General features: G+C 41.2%; 1 protein-coding gene across 1 annotated transcript in view; it reads right to left on the reverse strand.

Moving 5' to 3' along the window:
- LOC124171336 (secreted frizzled-related protein 1-like) overlaps window positions 1-16020 on the reverse strand; it is a 144237-nt gene extending 128217 nt beyond the window's left edge. The window contains exon 1 of the mRNA XM_046550491.1: window positions 15434-16020. Coding sequence (XP_046406447.1) covers window positions 15434-15920 — 487 coding nt within the window. The 5' untranslated portion in view covers window positions 15921-16020. The remainder of the gene's footprint in view (window positions 1-15433) is intronic.
- Between the last annotated feature and the right edge of the window lie 1166 nt (window positions 16021-17186).

Here is a 17186-nt window from a genome sequence, read left to right on the forward strand (position 1 = left end):
GGAGTTGGGCTTCTAATCTTTTCCAGAACTTCGAGTAAACTACAGGCTAAATACTACGCCAATCCACTGAAAATTTTATATGACTCGATGCAAAAAATATCATTCTTTTACCATCGTGCTACAGTGGACGGGATCACGAGAATTCTCTAATTTCTGTCATATTCTGTACTGTTAATTTCTGCAATTCTCTAATTGCTGTTGTAGCACTCGGTAAGAATGAATTTTTGAACTTCTCCATTCTTGAGAAAAATGCCCTCCACACCCAACTGACGTCATTTGCCAAACCACCACAAATCACTAACTAACCCACTTGGCATCAGCAATTAAAGAAAGAAGAAACAACAGATAATAATAATACGTCGCGCTAATTTCATTCCGTCGTCTATTTTTTCTATTCGCAACAATCTAATGCCTGTGTCCACGGCAAATCCCTTAGGCGTTTGCTTTCGTGAAAAACAGACAACACTTCTGTGAAGCCATAAGAATTGGCGAGAAGAATATTTCACGCAATTCATTCACTCCCTCAAGGTACACACTCCAGCTCAGCACATTCGGGTTTTCGGAGAAGGAACCCTACACGTCATTCACAACATAAACTTGACACCTTAAAACCGCTTCTTTCCACTGAATACTTAATCACGAACCTTTAGAGCAGGCTCCACGATTACAGAAAACAATTTACGTACTCCTATAATGAGTAACAATGAGGAGCTCACATTCCAATAAAGTGTTCACAGAATTCTCGTTAGTGATGAAAATGATGACTTTCACCAGACTCATTTCCCCAACTAAATCATCATCATAAGTCAAAACTCCTATGATTGGCTTAACGCAGCTCTCCATTCCTCTCTCCAGTCTTTTCTTCAACTCTTCTCAGCACTTACTCATTACTTGCACAGTCGATCCTTTTTTTCTTCACCAGTCTTCGGTATCATTCCCGACTACTTTCACGTAATTATAACACCGCAGCGATGGTGAATGATAACAACCATGAAGGCAAAATCTGCTATTTTAAAAAAGAAATTAATTACGGTCACGAATAACCACATTTATTTTATTCGTAAGTATCCAAAGCCCTTTCCCTTCGGAATAATAGCTTTTCTTGAGGGCCGCGATGCCGGCTAAATCTGATGTTCGCCAAGTTACCAATTGATCCTTGCATTCCCTCTACTCGCACACCACATTTGTAACAGTTAGCAAGGAAACTTTGCATTTGAAAAGCAAATTTTTGCACCCGCGACCACTAATATTTTTATTCTATGCTACCACACTCACCAATGGAGTTTCTCAGCCTACACAAATATATAACGAAGTTCTTTCCTAATTCTGCTGGTGTATTCGATTAACATCTTCATTTTTAACAAGATTGATAGAAATTGTAAGCCCCGTTTTTATCACTAAGCATATCACAGGAGTCTCCAATGAAAACTGCCGTTTTTATCGTCCTTCCATCTTTCCTACTCCATCCGTAACCCTTTCACAAACACCCATACATACCAAACTTTACTTAAACTGGCATACGCATTCACTTGACAAACAGTCAGTCATCGATAAGACCCACGAGCAACGTGTTACTTTGGTCTCACCTCTCGCCTGTCACCATAATTTTCTCAACGAGCGTCCAATATTATCATTCACTCCCTGAAGACAAAATTAATTTTATTTCCAACTGATCACTCGAGTAATGACGTATATTTATACCATGACTTTCCTCAACACATATCAAAATGATAAGATTGTTATTTAACTTATGACAATTGTTCTCGTAAATGGAAAAACTCAGTCAACTCTACTTAGCTCAAATACAGCAAAGATAGGTGGCAGCAACATCAAGAGGCTCATAAATATCAACATTACGGCATAAATCGAGTAAAAACAGAGGAAAGTAAAGAACAATGCTTCTACGTTCTCTTCTAATGTAGGCGCAAACATCAACTACAAATTAATTTGCAATTGGATCTAAAAGTTTGCTTTTTCACAAAACATGGAGATTTTATTTTACAACAAATCCGAAAGATAATTAGTTTTTAAAATATAAAAATGTCTAGTATCTCTGGTAAAAGTTACATTCTACCTTAATCTCCTCGTTTCTTTAAAAATAGTTATGATGCCAGCCTCTTTCAACCCTTTAATTAAAGCATGAAACCATAACGATAATTTTTCCCACCATACGATGAGTTTATTTGCGAATTTATCGTAAAACACAGGAGCATCAATTTCTTGAGAATTCCTCCGTGATTATCAGTTGGCATTTAAGTGGAATACTTACTCCATGTTGAGGATGATATTGTTTTTAATGTTGGTCAAGTTTTCATGGGTCTTCCACCATGATAGTTTTTAAGCTCTAGCCTCAGTCTCTGGCTGGTTCTGGCATCGTTCTTTTGGTGCAGAGTACTGACATGAAATTCTGCCGGGTTTATACACCATCCGACCATTTCTCATCAAATAATAAAATCCCTTGAGACGACGGCAGTGACGGCCATCGAGACTTCGGCTACGCCTGAAAATTAACCCGATGATGGATCCGTGAAGACTTCTTTCACATTTTGTATCAAGACGGAACCAAGTCTTTCTACTTGTACATAATACCCAACGATCCACCTCTAGGGTGTTTGGTATGGGGTACCGATAACCAGCAGTAAGCAGGTTTCTCACATGCAAACTACATGGTCATGAAATAGTACGCAACGATAAAAGTAATACGTATACAATCCTGCAGGTGGTGTAAGATCCTACCAAGCGTGCATCCCGAGATTAGCACAAATAATTCACATAAAAAGCCTAAGTCTGCCATGACCTTCCGAATTATCAATATTCTTTTAACCATTCATATCCATTGAAATATTTGCCAACTTTCTCAGATGTCTGTAAATCTGGCTTATGAGTAGTTGAAATTTTTTCGCAATTGATTGATGACTTGGCGAGTATCATATTTAAAGGGCAATCTAACCCTCAAGAAAATATTTTATTCCGAAAGTAAAGGGCATGGAGGACTTATGAATAAAATACATGTGATTAATCGTGAAATTACTTCATTTACTTTAAAAGCACCACCACCACCGCTGTGAGTTTAAAAATAAGTGAATGCAGTTGGGGATTTGAGTCTGGCAAGAAACCTCATTTTCATTACTTACGAGAATTATGAGATAATTCTTAGAGCTCTGAGTGAAAAATACGTGTTTACCCATTCAAATCCATTAAACTTTTAGCCAACTTTTTCAATTGAAACGACCGTAACTTCTGACGTGAGCCATGCCATTCATCGCGAAACTGGAATATTTCAATAGTAAGCTGAGGACTTCATGACGGTGACCCGGTATCCCTAGCTTTTAATTTAGAATGTCCATCTTTCCGCGATCGATAAGAGACTACAACAACACTAAGACAAAGAGCAGTGTTAGGACTTAGAAATTGGTAAGGTGACTGGTATTGCAGCTTAGTAACTTATCCAGTCCTTAATGGATGCTTCTGAATTTTATTAGAATTTCTAACAGCATACTTTGTATGTCCTAGCTTCATAGACAGATTATCTTCATTAGTAGGATATAGTGGATTAAGTGTCATATGCAGCGTACATGACTCGTAGTGCATGTTAGTGGAAATAAATATTTACCCTTTGGTTCGCCCCTTGCAAAAGCACCTCTTTAGGTGGCTAGCAGGGTAATAGGCAGATAAAAGGAAAGCAACGATGTCTCAATTAATAGAAGTAATGGCGTCACTAGGACGACTAATTACATTTATTATGTTTTTTACTTTTCTTCCATTGTTCTAACTTTGCACGGATTTGCTATAGAAATTTATAACCATTAGCAAATTTTGTCTTTACGTGAATATGAACAAAGATGAAATGAAAATGTACAACCTTGGTATCTTTTCACAGGAAATGTACAACCTTGGTATCTTTTCCTGTGAAAAGATACCAAGGTTGTACATTTTCATTTCAACATGGATTTTCACAAAGTTAAAGCCGAATCAATTGAATTCATGAACAAAGATTTTGCTATGACGCGTAATATTTCTGTGACCGTGCGGTGTGCATGTCCTCTTGCATGCTGCATGTTTATGATTGGTCACCCCTTGCCAAACACCCTTAAGGTGGCTCGCAGGATATTATGTAGATGTAGATTCCACGAACGCAGTATTGTGTCTCGCGCAGCACCAGATATTTCTCGAGCCCCCTGCGGGAATAGACAGCAACATATTTATGACCAGAGTGGGCAGGATGGCGGGGGAATGCATTTCTTCACGGCCAGACAAAGCTTTTAATCCGTGCCCCCCGACGAAATCTAATCCTCCAGGAATAGACGAAGTGACGGAGCCCCGACCCCGAGCCAGCCGGCGACCATCTCCCAAATGCTATGAAAGCCACGCAGCACTCCAACTTCATATCCCCGTGAAGTGGCTCGCGCGATAAATAAGCCAGATGTGTCGCACTACAGGACGGATACGGGGAGAAACAAAGAGATCCACGAAGAGTAGTTGTGAAAAGGAGTCTTTGGAGCACCATGCGCTGGAGACAGACCCTGTGCATGGGTCATATCATAAGAAATTGCAATTGCTTGAGGAATAGAACGGAGGGAAGGGAGGAGCACAATATCTTACGAACGGCAACATGTAAGACGATCGCCACATGCACACTGTACGCTCATAAAAATATTATGCATAATAGGAAAATATATGTCCCCATTCATGCAAAGACAAAACTTTCAAACGGTTAATAATTCATATAGCAAATCCATGCAAGTTTAGAACAAAAGAAAAATAAAATCATGCTGTTATTCGTCCAAGCGAGTGACGCCATTGATTTGGTTAATCGAGATATCGTGCTATCCTTAATAACACGATGATAGAATTCCATGTTAAATCTCTCTATATCTATAGTCTCCTCTTTTCTAGTCTATTTCCTATATTTTCTGTTCGTGATCAGGTATACCATACCCATGCCTTTTTCCCTGTGGATTTTTCGCACGCGAAGTACGTTCACCAAGTATGGCATTGTATTTACACAATAATCTGCTCATTTTAACACCGCTATTAATAAGTCATGCGTTATAATAGAGCATGTATCATACCTTTCTCCAGTATAGAATAATTTACAGACAAAAGGTGTTCGTCAGTCAAAAACATTAGAAATTAGTGGGATGTAAACGAAAGTCACAGGCGATTGCTGGAACACTAACTTGTTGCCTGATAATTGCAAATAGAGTTCAAGGCGTGAAAACATTGATGTTTATCAAATAAAGTTTGACGCCCTTCTCTGTAAAGCATACGCAAATTTTATATATTAATTGAAAACCCAGAAAACACCATACTGTCGGTCACAACAAAACAGATTGACTCCTAATAGATTTTCTGAATACGCTCAAACTAACGCTATGAAAATGTGTTTTCTCCCACAAACATTGCAAAATATATTTGATGCTGCATATGCATACAATCAGGTACTTGCCCACTCAATATACCTAAATATTCACTTTATTTTCACATCTTTCCACCACCAGTTAAATATTAAAATTAGGTCATAGAGCAACTCTAAACGGATGTTGTAAAATAATAAAACATCAATTTTACCACGGTAACACATTTTTTGGCTACTTCTTCAGCATGCACAACTTCCAGCGAACAAGGACATCCCGAGCAAGTTATAATTCACTAAACAGAGACTGGATTTCAGGTATCAGAATAGCTGACGTGCTAGGTCAAAACTTCAAAATCCTAAATATAACTAATGCTAGGAAATTTGAAGTTCGACGCTTCCCAAAAAAAGCTGCAGGACAGATAGGACTGCAGATAGCAATTTCGAACGAAGTCCCACGAGGTGAGCGTCGCAGACACCGAAAACGAATTCACGCCGTGGCGCGCCCGCCGACTCCGCTGAAATGAAGTAATTCACCTTTCAGAATATATTCCGAGCTACAATAATTACGCATTATTAAACCTTATTTTGCACTACGTAATCTTTGGAACTAAATTTTTATTCCTTGATTAAAATTTTTCGCGATTTTTTTATTCCCTTGAAGAAGTGACCAGCAGTCGGTCACAAAACACCGGGGCAAAATATGATATACACGCGGCATACACCCTTTTGTCACTTTTTAAATATTTATTCGTTAGTGACCAATTCGCGCCGTTGACAAAGCCGTAACCAGGGGGATAGCCAATCTCGACAACTTGAACTGCAAGCATTTAACAATTTCATTCATTAGTACCGTATACATGTAGGCCGATCTGCCAGCCTGTCTACCCACCCGTGGCCGTAGAGACAGTCTACATCTACATAATACCCCGAAAGCCGCCTAAAAGGCGTGTGGAAGGGGTGTTAGGACACCAGCCGTTTACAACAAAAAAAATGAAGTGCTCTAACGAGGTTGGGACTAGCGTCTATTAGAGTCCTTTATGGCTCGGGGGAAAAGCGAATTCCCAAATCTATCCGTTCGGCAAAACATCTCTCTTAATTTATCGCTTCTATCGGACCAGGAAATACAGTGTGGCTCTAATATTATGTTCTCTATGTCGCTCTTAAAGATATCCATTCTCAATTGTTCAAGCAATCTAAGTCTAGCGCGCAGCCTCCGAGTCTCCAACGGCTCCGAGCCTAATTCGCAGTCGGCGTGGACGCCGGCGCGCGCCGCTAAAAAATGCGCCCGTACGCCGCCACCGAATTATTTTCTGCGGGCGCTCATGTCGAGTTCCACACACGTAGGAATAATGATCAAAACATACTGATGGCAAGGAGGAGAGTGAATCCTGTCAGAAGTCGTAATCAAGACCTAATGCCCGAGCCTCCCTTCCCCACCACTCGTGAACTTCGGTGAACACCATAAAATCAGCGAGTCAATTATTAGAAAGACGTCTCTGTTAACTAGGCGGCAAAGAGAAAAAAAAAACTTAAATAACATTAAGGCATGCAATCCATGTTCAAAAGACATTTTTGACAACACAATTGATGTGACATGAACGATATCAATCTAAAAACTAACTTACGTAAATGATTTTGAAGGAGGGAGAATTTGGCTCCATGATCTAGTTTTTCAGATCTAGAATTCCAAAACAACTAAAGTCCGTTCAACAAATCTTTGAAAAGAAACCCCACTTCCGATTCATAATAAAAGCAGCTATAGCCATAAACTCAACTTATCTCAAGAACAGGTATTAAACTACGTAACATCCATTCAAAGAACAAAAACGAAGGCAGAACTGCAGCATCCCCAAAGATAAAAAAACAAAGATAAATAGATATAAAACTGTTTATCCAAAATCCAGCCAAGTGGACCACTGGCGTTTTGGTAATCATGTCTTGAATTAACTAAATTTCCCTCCTTATTAAAATTATATCCTACTTGGCACAATAATGAGAGAACAACACTATAAAAGGAAAAATAAAAAGTCGTGTTACAATACGCTACAGAGCCTCAAACTGGCAGATAGTTTACAAGAGGGTCACATGTGCCAAAAATTTCATGTACTTACACCTCAGGGGTAGGGTACAGCCAAAGAATGAATGCGTAGACTCTTAAATGGCATAATTAATTCACGCATCACAATGGCCCTTGCACTCTTTTCCAAAGTAGACCTTGATAGCAGTGGACCTCTCGTTTGGAGGAAAATATTCCCTCACGACCCCTGGACAAATAGTGGCCCGCGGAAGTGTCCCGTGGAGGCATGAACCCGCGGCGCGGATCCGGGCCCGCAGTGTTCCGATCCAAACCGCGAGACAATCCCCATTCACAGACAGCTGGACCACGTAAGCGCCATGATTGGCTGTAACCAACGATTTATTATTACCCCAACAGACAATATCACAGTAGTTTAATGACTTTCATGATTCCAATTTAAGGGCAGCTAATTGACATGAAATGGGCACAGTGGAACAGAATATGAGAACGCAAATGAGTAGTTAGTGATGTATGATCTTAGGTTTTCCCGGCGTATCAGTGGCAGAAAAGTTTCTCGGGTTTTCCACCGGTTGATGTCATCCATGTCTCCCGACGTTTCGATCCGCGACTTGCTGATCATCCTCATTCGGAAGATCCCCTGTGGATGATCATCAAGTCGCGGATCGAAACGTCGGGAGACATGGACGACATCAACCGGTGGAAAACCCGAGAAACTTTTCTGCAAGAGTAGCTAGTGAGTTGATTATTGATATCTTTATCCTGCTAATAACAAAAATGGAGGGGGAGAGATTTTTTTAAGCTCGTCGAAAGAAAGAATTAATACCAATTAAATTCTAGTTAGTTTTACATGGATTGCCGTGAGAAAAAATTCCCCTGGACCGGAAATCGAACCACGGACCTTTGACTTTCCGGGCCACTACGCAGACCACTACGCTATCCAGGTTCTTTACTTCCCATGGCAATTATATCTAGGCTCATGGTACTAGGTGTTAGCCTAGTTAGGTAGCATGAACCTCGGTATAATTGCCATGGGAATTAAAGATCCTGGATAGCGTAATGGCCTGCGCAGTGTCCCGGAAAGCCAAAGGTCCGTGGTTCGATTCCCAATCCAGGGGAATTTTTCCTCATGGCAATTCTTGTATATTTCACCGTCGCTCACGCGGTAGGATTAGAAATATTACTCATTCACTCCGTCTACTTAGTTTTGGGACGCGCATGGGCTCGATCAAAATATTGCCGGTGGCGGCGGAGTTTAGCCCTCGCCTGCCAAACCGAAGGTCGCGAGCTCGAGTCTCGCCGGGGAAAGTTGCCCCTTTCCAGGGCATGGATATTTCTCACCGTCCTACGTTGTTATTCATTCATACCCGGCTGTAAAGGCTAAAATTCACTGTTACCGGGGCGATGTAAATAGATAAAGAGATGAAGTCTTTCACCGCATCAAATCATAATTATACCGGGGGTTATGCGACTGACTACCAACCCAAAGATCCTGGATGAAATCTTAAAGCACCGCACAGCTAATACTTCGTAATGTGATTTGCTTTAAGGATAGGCACTCACCTCACTACCCTGTGTTACATTCACAGACCTGATGCATAGCCTGGGATGGGTTCTACCTTCACCTACTTTTAAGGTACTGGGCACTGTGTGGCTGACGATGGAAAAATTAATGGAGCCAAAAATTGCATTTTATTTACGGCAATCAAATATTTCTTCCTCCTGTAACGCATTTAATGGATTCAAATGAAAGGATATGCAGAATTTTATTCCCGCAAAACACCGAGAATAGTTAACGACTCAACGGCGCCGAAATACATTGGTAAAAATAATGATCAAATAAAAATAAAAGGGCAATAATAAGAAAATGTGATCCCGTGACGGAACTTTTAATAATTTAATGATTTGTAATACAAAACACTATAAATCAAAATTTGAAACAAGTCACTTCTCTGTAATGAATTTCAAAAAATTCTAATTCCTTGATTACCAAAGGAAGTGCAGCAGATAATATTGAGCTCTTTTCAGCCGCCACAACAAAGAAAATTGATTAAAAATTCTGTCCACATCAAAACTCCACAAATATCCCTAAAAATCCATATCCACTCGGAAGAAAGGCAAGGCTAATCTCTCTAAAATATCGTGCGACTCTCTAAAAATACTAATTTGAAGGCGTATCCCGCTTTTCTCTGACGAATGAACACCCATTTTGAAGATAAAATGAAAATGAGTTAAAGATTTTGTAAAATCCACATGACTTTTTATTAGCACTGCAAAAGCAGTATTACCCGTTACAGCATCTTCAGGCATAAAATCGTACTTGAGGAAGCCCTTCCAAAACCGTTACGAGGACTTAACAAAGTTTATAACTTGCTTCAATGTCATTACGAAGATTAACTTTAGCAAAATTACGTCATAGAATATTGATTCTCATTACCTGAGGATTGGTTGTACCAATGAAAAATTATTCTGTGGACTTAACATAGTTTTTAACTAGTTTAAATTTTACAGGATCATTCATCTCGGTCTCTGGTTCTAATGGCACATTAAATATCTAGAATTTGGTCGTATGTTATGGAGAACTTATGAGCTCCTACAGTTTCGGAATTCCATACCTCTTAAAAAGGCTTTAAAGGACTTAAAAGTAGGTGCAACTAGCCAAAATTACAGCTGAGGAAGTACATTAACTTCAGCACCTTAAAAACTAGCAATATTTACAATACCCTAGTCTATATTATGAATGCACAGCCCTTAGGATGGAAGTATTGCATTCCGAAGAGTTGGTTGAGGATAGGTTAGTGGAATATCTAAATTCTCCTCATAAATAGCGGTTAAATTCACATTAATTTTAATGGAAAAAATTCCTCTCGACCGGGAACATTGACTTTCCAAGCTACTGAGCAGACTATTGTGCATACCAAGTTCCTTAATGCCCATGGAAGCTTTACCGACGTTCACAGTGCTACATGATACGCCCTTGCGGTCCATCCAAGATGACAACGAAAGAGAATAAGGGCTTCGCAGAAGCCACTTCCTACGTTAATTTATCTAAACAAGTAAAATTTTATAGTTATGGAGACCATATCTGCTGTAAGTTTACAAATATGCTGTTTTCAGCACCAGCTTGCATCGCTGATCAATGTAAATGCTTGAATAATTTTTACTGACTCTACTCTATGGGCATACACTGAATATAGAATAAGAAATTTTCATTAATATATTTCATGCATTTATATAAAACGAAATTATTCTCTGCCATATATACATTTTCTTTAATTACGCAACCCTGTTTACATTAATTGCCATGAGAAAAAACCTAATGGCCGTTCAACGAAGCCCCGATCTTTGGCTTTCCGAGCCAATGCTCACACCACGACACTAACCAGATTCTTGAATTTCCTTGGCAATTCATGTGTATTTCACCGCGAACACGCGGTAGGCTTTGAAATATAAATCATATACAGTGAGACCTCTAATTCACGCACACTAACTGTCCTCAAAAATGCGTCCGTAAGTGAGAAGTGTCTATAAGTCGGAGGTGACCAAAAGTAAACCTTACTTTTACGCTTAATATTACCCCGCAAGTATTATTGTGTAGGAATTTAAGCCTGCTGAATGACATCCTTTTATAAAAAAAAAACTTACAAGACTTTGCGAGATCATTCTGAAAACCCATGACGATAGTGTCCGTAAACAGTAAAATTGTGCCTAAAAGTTTCCGCGTCAGTAAGTGGTAGAGAATGTACACTAGAGATTCTATCCTTATGCAAATGCATTCCGCCGGGGAATTGAATACTGCCCTTAAGTCAGAGGTGCCTGTGAACAGAGGTTTCACTGTATGTTGTTGAGAATCAAGGTGTTAACAGAATACCAGTGTTTCCGTTAATCCCAGTCACTCCGCATACACGCATATATGAACCGTGCATGCTCTTTTTGATGCGTTACTTATAATTTTATCACGCAGACAAATTTCTACCGAGTTACGACGTAGAATGTTGACTTAACACCCATTACTACGTTTCGGGACGTGCGTTACGGCACGTGCATTCCGGCACAACTTCACCTTCGTCCCACTCCCCCGCCCACACCCCTCGGAGCCCGCTCCCCCACGAGTGAGTCCCCTATGCCATTTCATTTCCCTGTCTTCCTCTCCACCCGAGCGCCAGAAGGTTCGTGTCATCCTCCTCCCACGACGCCCACTCCAATGCGCCATAAAACACAATACCTCCGTGGCGTGTTTATCCCTCGCCTCGCCTTTTTAACATGCGCACATTGCTACCTTGTTTAAGTCCACACAAGGTCAAGCCAGACTGGTTGCAATAGAAATGCCGAAAGATTCAAATACGTAAATATGAATAAAATCCGAAGATCCAAGCGTGATGGAGTGGAATTTTTCCACATTGAAATAAACACTACTATATATGTATTAAATACAATGGTGGATCAGATCATATGAATAAAATAAGAAAGGTAGACTAAAGAACGGATAGATTCAGAATGCCGTTATTTCCACCATCAGTAAAAGATATAACAGCAGCATTAGAACTCACAAATCGATTAGATGACTAATAGTGTTGGCTACTAACTTATTTCTTTAATGCAAGTTTCTAAGTTTCCTAATTATTTCTAACAGCATGTTTTGTGTGGTTCAGCTTCATTGGCATATTACCTTAATTAGTAGTTGACAAGTTTTGCCTTTGAATGAATGTGGCTGTAGAAATTGTTAGCATGCGTAATGTTTTTTGGACCGTGTGGTGTGCAAGTAGGAATCCCATTGCATGCTGGTGATTGATCACCCCCTGCCAAACACCCTAGAGGTGGCTCACACGGTATTATGTAGATGTAGAAACACTTGCAATTTTTCACGATTATAAAATTCATTCCGACCTGAGCGTCGACGTTACTGCATCATCTTCAAGGTGGTGGTGGTGCGTGTGTTTACAACCTGGGTTGGAGTAAATTTTACAACCGTGTAAAATGCAAGTGTTTATCTCAATACGTAAATATTGCCTTAGTCTTGAGAGGAAACTCCACAGGAAAATCGATCAAATACGTAGTCACAATGGCTTGGGCGGCTTCTTTTAGTGACATAATGCAATAAGCTACGATATATCACTATTTAAAAACCCGTACCTTAGTACTTCTACATGTTCTGCCTCTCCCATAGGAACTTTGAAAGCTGAAAATAACTGCTACCTGACTTAATACTGGTCGCGCACATTTACAAGAATGGGTGACTTTAAATAATGCTATCATGAAGGTTACCTATCGCAAAGTTACGATATAGAATCTTGATTCTCATGATCGAAAAATGATGGGTATCAATGACAGATATTTCTATGGGTTTTGAAATGCGTATAAATTGTTTTAATTTTACCAAGAATGAAAACTTTCGAGTGAGTCTTTTCCTTCATATGCCATTGCAGAATGTTAAAAATGTCCCGTTTTAAGAAATTTTTAAAATAAAAGTAAAATTTTTGCCGAAATTTAAAGTAAAAAAGAGTCCAACAACAAAAAAATGACAAATTTTCGTGAAAAATGCGATGATTGCAAACGAAGAGTGACCTTGTGGAGCAAAATGATCAATCGAAAGTACAAAAAAACTCCCTAAATTAATTATCCAACGTGTTAAAACACGATAAAACGTGGGATATGTAAAACAGATTTCCTGAGAGGTTAATTTACGCGGACCTACCGACAATGAACTCGGGAACTAGGCGTTCCCGGCGATGCGGCCGGCAGCAGTCACCCACCATGTGAAATTATGGAAGGAGTCCATTATTTCAGAGTATCGATGACCATTGTTCAGAAATTGCTGCTGAAGAATTGTTTACACCCAGGATGCACCTAGTCTTCCGTGAAGACGCTCGATTGATATTCAATACTGCGACCATGTAAGCTCGTTCTTCAGCGTTAAGCATCAATTTCGGCAAAGCGCCCACCTCTTGGCAAACTTCAATAAAAACAAAGCCTTCTTGAATGTAAAAATAATATAATAATTTAAGGGACAGATTTTATTAAATACGGCATAGACTAGATTCAATGTCAAAGTTAACCACGATATGAATATCACGATCAAAATACCATGTAGTGAATGGACGGAGTGAGAAATCTTATAAACACCATGCAAAATAGATCCATGTGGATCTAGATGGAGAGAATGAGAAAAAATTATGGCCAATTCAGAGGTGGCTGGGTTTACTTGAAATATTACGCACACGATTTTATCAATTCTTGCATAGGAAATTGTAAACAATTAGGCCTTAGAAATTGGATCCAGTGCCCATTAAGTGCAAGAGGGCATTATTTTTTCATAGTGTCGTCCTGATCGGGTAAAGAATCGCGAACGCGTTTAGAGCTTCATAGGGCTTTATGGTATTTAATAAACAAATACCAAGTTATAAGTCATTTTTATCGCGGTCTTAAAAAGTGGTCGTGAAAAATGCGGTGATTGCATTGTGAAATTAGTGCAAAATGACCATTTCACAGCAGGACAGGTACTTCCCTTTGTCCTCATCCAATATGCGAAAACAAGACAGTGTATCGTATGAACGATGCAAATTGTTCACAGGATATTGTAAAAAACTACGTCTTAAAAAGTGGACCCAGTGCCCATTAAGTGCATCAGGGCATTATTTTGTCATAGTATCGTCCTGATCGGGTAACGAATCGCGAACGCGTTTAGAGCTACATAATGCTTTAAGGCATTTAATAAACAAATACCAAGTTATAAGACATTTTTATCGTGATCTTAAAAAGTGGTCGTGAAAAATGTGGTGATTGCATTGTGGAATTAGTACAAAATAACCATTTCACACTATGGCAGGTACTTCCCATTGTCCTCATCCAATATGCGAAAACAAGACAAAGTGTATCGTATGAACGATGCAAATTGTTCACGAGGAGGCAGACGGTGGCACGCGTGTCCCATGACGGAAAAATAAAGCAAAAGGCAGTCACTGTGCGTCCCCGACGAGCGCCACACGCCGCTCCCCGCAATAGCATCGTCAGAACGAGCAGCAACTTGCCGGGCACCACCGCCGTGGATGAAATTGCTGCCGTCATAATCCCTTATTACCGAACGAGTCCACACCCTCTCTGCTTCGAGAACTCGTTTCACTTACGCTCGGAATGGCCTCTACGTACGTTACACTGCTATTCGAGAGGCGTCGTAAAATTCCATCACTTACGAGGGTGCTAACCGAGGCTGTCACATAAACAACTAAGACCTTTAGAAGAACTTGCTCCATCCCATTGTCATGCTGCATAGAAGCCTGACCAAAAAGAAAAGATGTAGTTGAAGTCAAATATGCAGGAAGCTGGATGTTTGAGTGAAACGGAAATGTTCTTAAAAGGCACAGGGGCTCGAATGAAATGTAAATGTATTCAAGGTACGGGCATATTTACGAAGACAAGTGCGTAATTACCGTCCGGTTACAGATCACGATGAAAAAGTAAACGATTCGACCTTCAAAAAAATTGCACCGTGTAAACAATGACAGCAAATGTGCGAGTTCACGTAGCTTTTCAGTAACATCAATGGTGGCAAATACGCAGATGCAGAAAAAAGTGATACAATACGGCAACGAAGCAATCGAATGAAAAATGGTGCAATTAACTCGCGCATACGAGTTATCAGACGCCATCAACCAATCTGCAACCACCTAGTAGAAAGAATGAGAGAGTTCAACATAGACACAAGAAAATTCTTAAAGGTTTCCCATTGTAGGTAAACAATATTAAGTTACAAAGGTATTCTTTACAACAGGTCAATTGAAATAGTGAGCGAGTCAGTCCCTTCTTCCCTCTAGCAATCGCTAAATTGCTTCCTATGCCAAAAAATCCTTTGTAATTTAAGAAAAATTCCTCACAATCGAGAGAGGATTTTGCGGTAAAACAAAGCTCGCGATTCCGCCAAGGATGTCGGAACAAACGTCCCCGACGCCTGTTGCCACGCACAAGCTTGAAGGCCCGCCCAAGCACGCACCATCAACCTAGACGGGACCACGGAGTGCCCCTTGGGCCGGAGCAGTGCTTACCATGGCCGGTGTCCTGGTGAGACTGCGGCGCAATGCACATGTCGTTGTCAAGCGGGAACTTGGCGCACTTGAGCATCTCGGGCCAAGGGAAACCATACATCTTCATCCGTCCCTCGCAACCCAGCTTCACCTTCTCGCAGAGCGAACGGCACGGGTAGATTGGCCGGTCGAGACACACGGGACTGAACAGCGAGCAGAGGAGAAGCTGGGTGTCCGGGTGACAGCGAACGTTCAGCAACGGGACCCACGACACGGACTGCTGCGACACTTCCAGCATTGTGTCGTGGTCCAGCAAGTTGGGGAGCCGCATCTTGTGGTAGCCGATGCCGCGGCACAGCGTCATGTTTCGCGGGATATCGACGCAGGTGGGCAGCGCGGGCCGGGAGCCGAGCGCGCCCCAGTCACCGAAGTAGGCGGCCGCGCCTCCGCACAGCGACAGCAGTAGCACGGCCATGGCCGGTCGAATGCCTCGAGGAGCGTGGGCCATCGCCCGCGCCCGCCCCGACCCACCGCACGGTGCACACGAGCGCTCAGCGTCCTCGGCGCGAAGCTGCCCCGCGCGCGGCTCGCGACAGACTGCGGCCGGCCGGCAGGAGGCCGCCCCTTCCCTCCCCTCTCTACACCGCCCAATCCGAGGCGGGGTCGCTCCGCCACGTGTTCCGACGGACCCATTCATGCGGAGGGGCCGTCAATTAGGGACGCCAGCAGCCCCGTGTTTGTTTTCGGAGCGTCTGAGGTAAATTCCGAAACAGACAGGAGGGCTGCCCTCTGTCCCTGGGAGCACCTCATGCCCTTCCCTCACGCCTACTTTGGTCGTCATGGAAGAACCCTGGGAGAAGGTTCAAAACAAATACGTGCAGACGAATATTCGTTCGATAAAACCAGTTTTTCGATGCATTTCATCCTACCTATTCTTATCGCATCTGGTCTATCCCTGCACAAACCAATCTCTCATCCATGAACTGTCAGCATTTTCTCTGCTAAAATAGTAATCGCATTTACGTAACACGTCCACTAATGCCATTCTCTTCCCTCTCCATCCCTAATCTCACTACCCATAGGCTCACAGCTGATTTAAAACTTATTTATAAGATGCTCAATTCCACCATCGACTGCCCTGAATTGCTCTCTTTTATAAATTATAAAGATTCACACCGCCCCACCCGTTCTCATCCCCTAATCCACATACCAATTCCCAGACTTTCACTTACCAACCATTGGTTTTTTTTATCGCATTGCTTTTCTGGTGAACTCACTACCTCCACACATTGACCCCTTTACACTTCCATTGAAATCCATTATAAGCCTTTCCATGCATGGGCGTACCCAGAATCAAAACTGGGGGGGGGGGGGGGGGGGGGAAACTATCTGTGGTCGTTCAAGTTGTAACTTTGTCGCACAGAAAAGGTTGATGAAACCAAATTTTTAAGGAAATTATGACAGAAATTGATAATTTTTTATAAGTATTTGCTTGAAAATTTCTTCAAAAGGGAAATTTGTTAATAACTTTTGTTTTGAATTTAATTTATTTTTCTCTTCAAAGGGGGGGGGGACAGTTGTCCCCCCTTACCTCCCACTGGGTACGCCCATGTTTCCCTATCTTATCTGTCACCAAACTAGGTATTTTCCAGCAGATTCTTGTTACCTTTTTTGTAAAATTTAATTCTAGTTTCTGCTTGCTATATTGATTGTTTATCCCTAATTATCTATTGTTACCTGGCCACTATAACAACACTAATGTATGTGGTTCCCT

The sequence above is a fragment of the Ischnura elegans genome, chromosome X (assembly GCF_921293095.1).
Source record: "Ischnura elegans chromosome X, ioIscEleg1.1, whole genome shotgun sequence".
In the NCBI taxonomy this organism is placed as follows: Eukaryota; Metazoa; Arthropoda; class Insecta; order Odonata; family Coenagrionidae; genus Ischnura; species Ischnura elegans.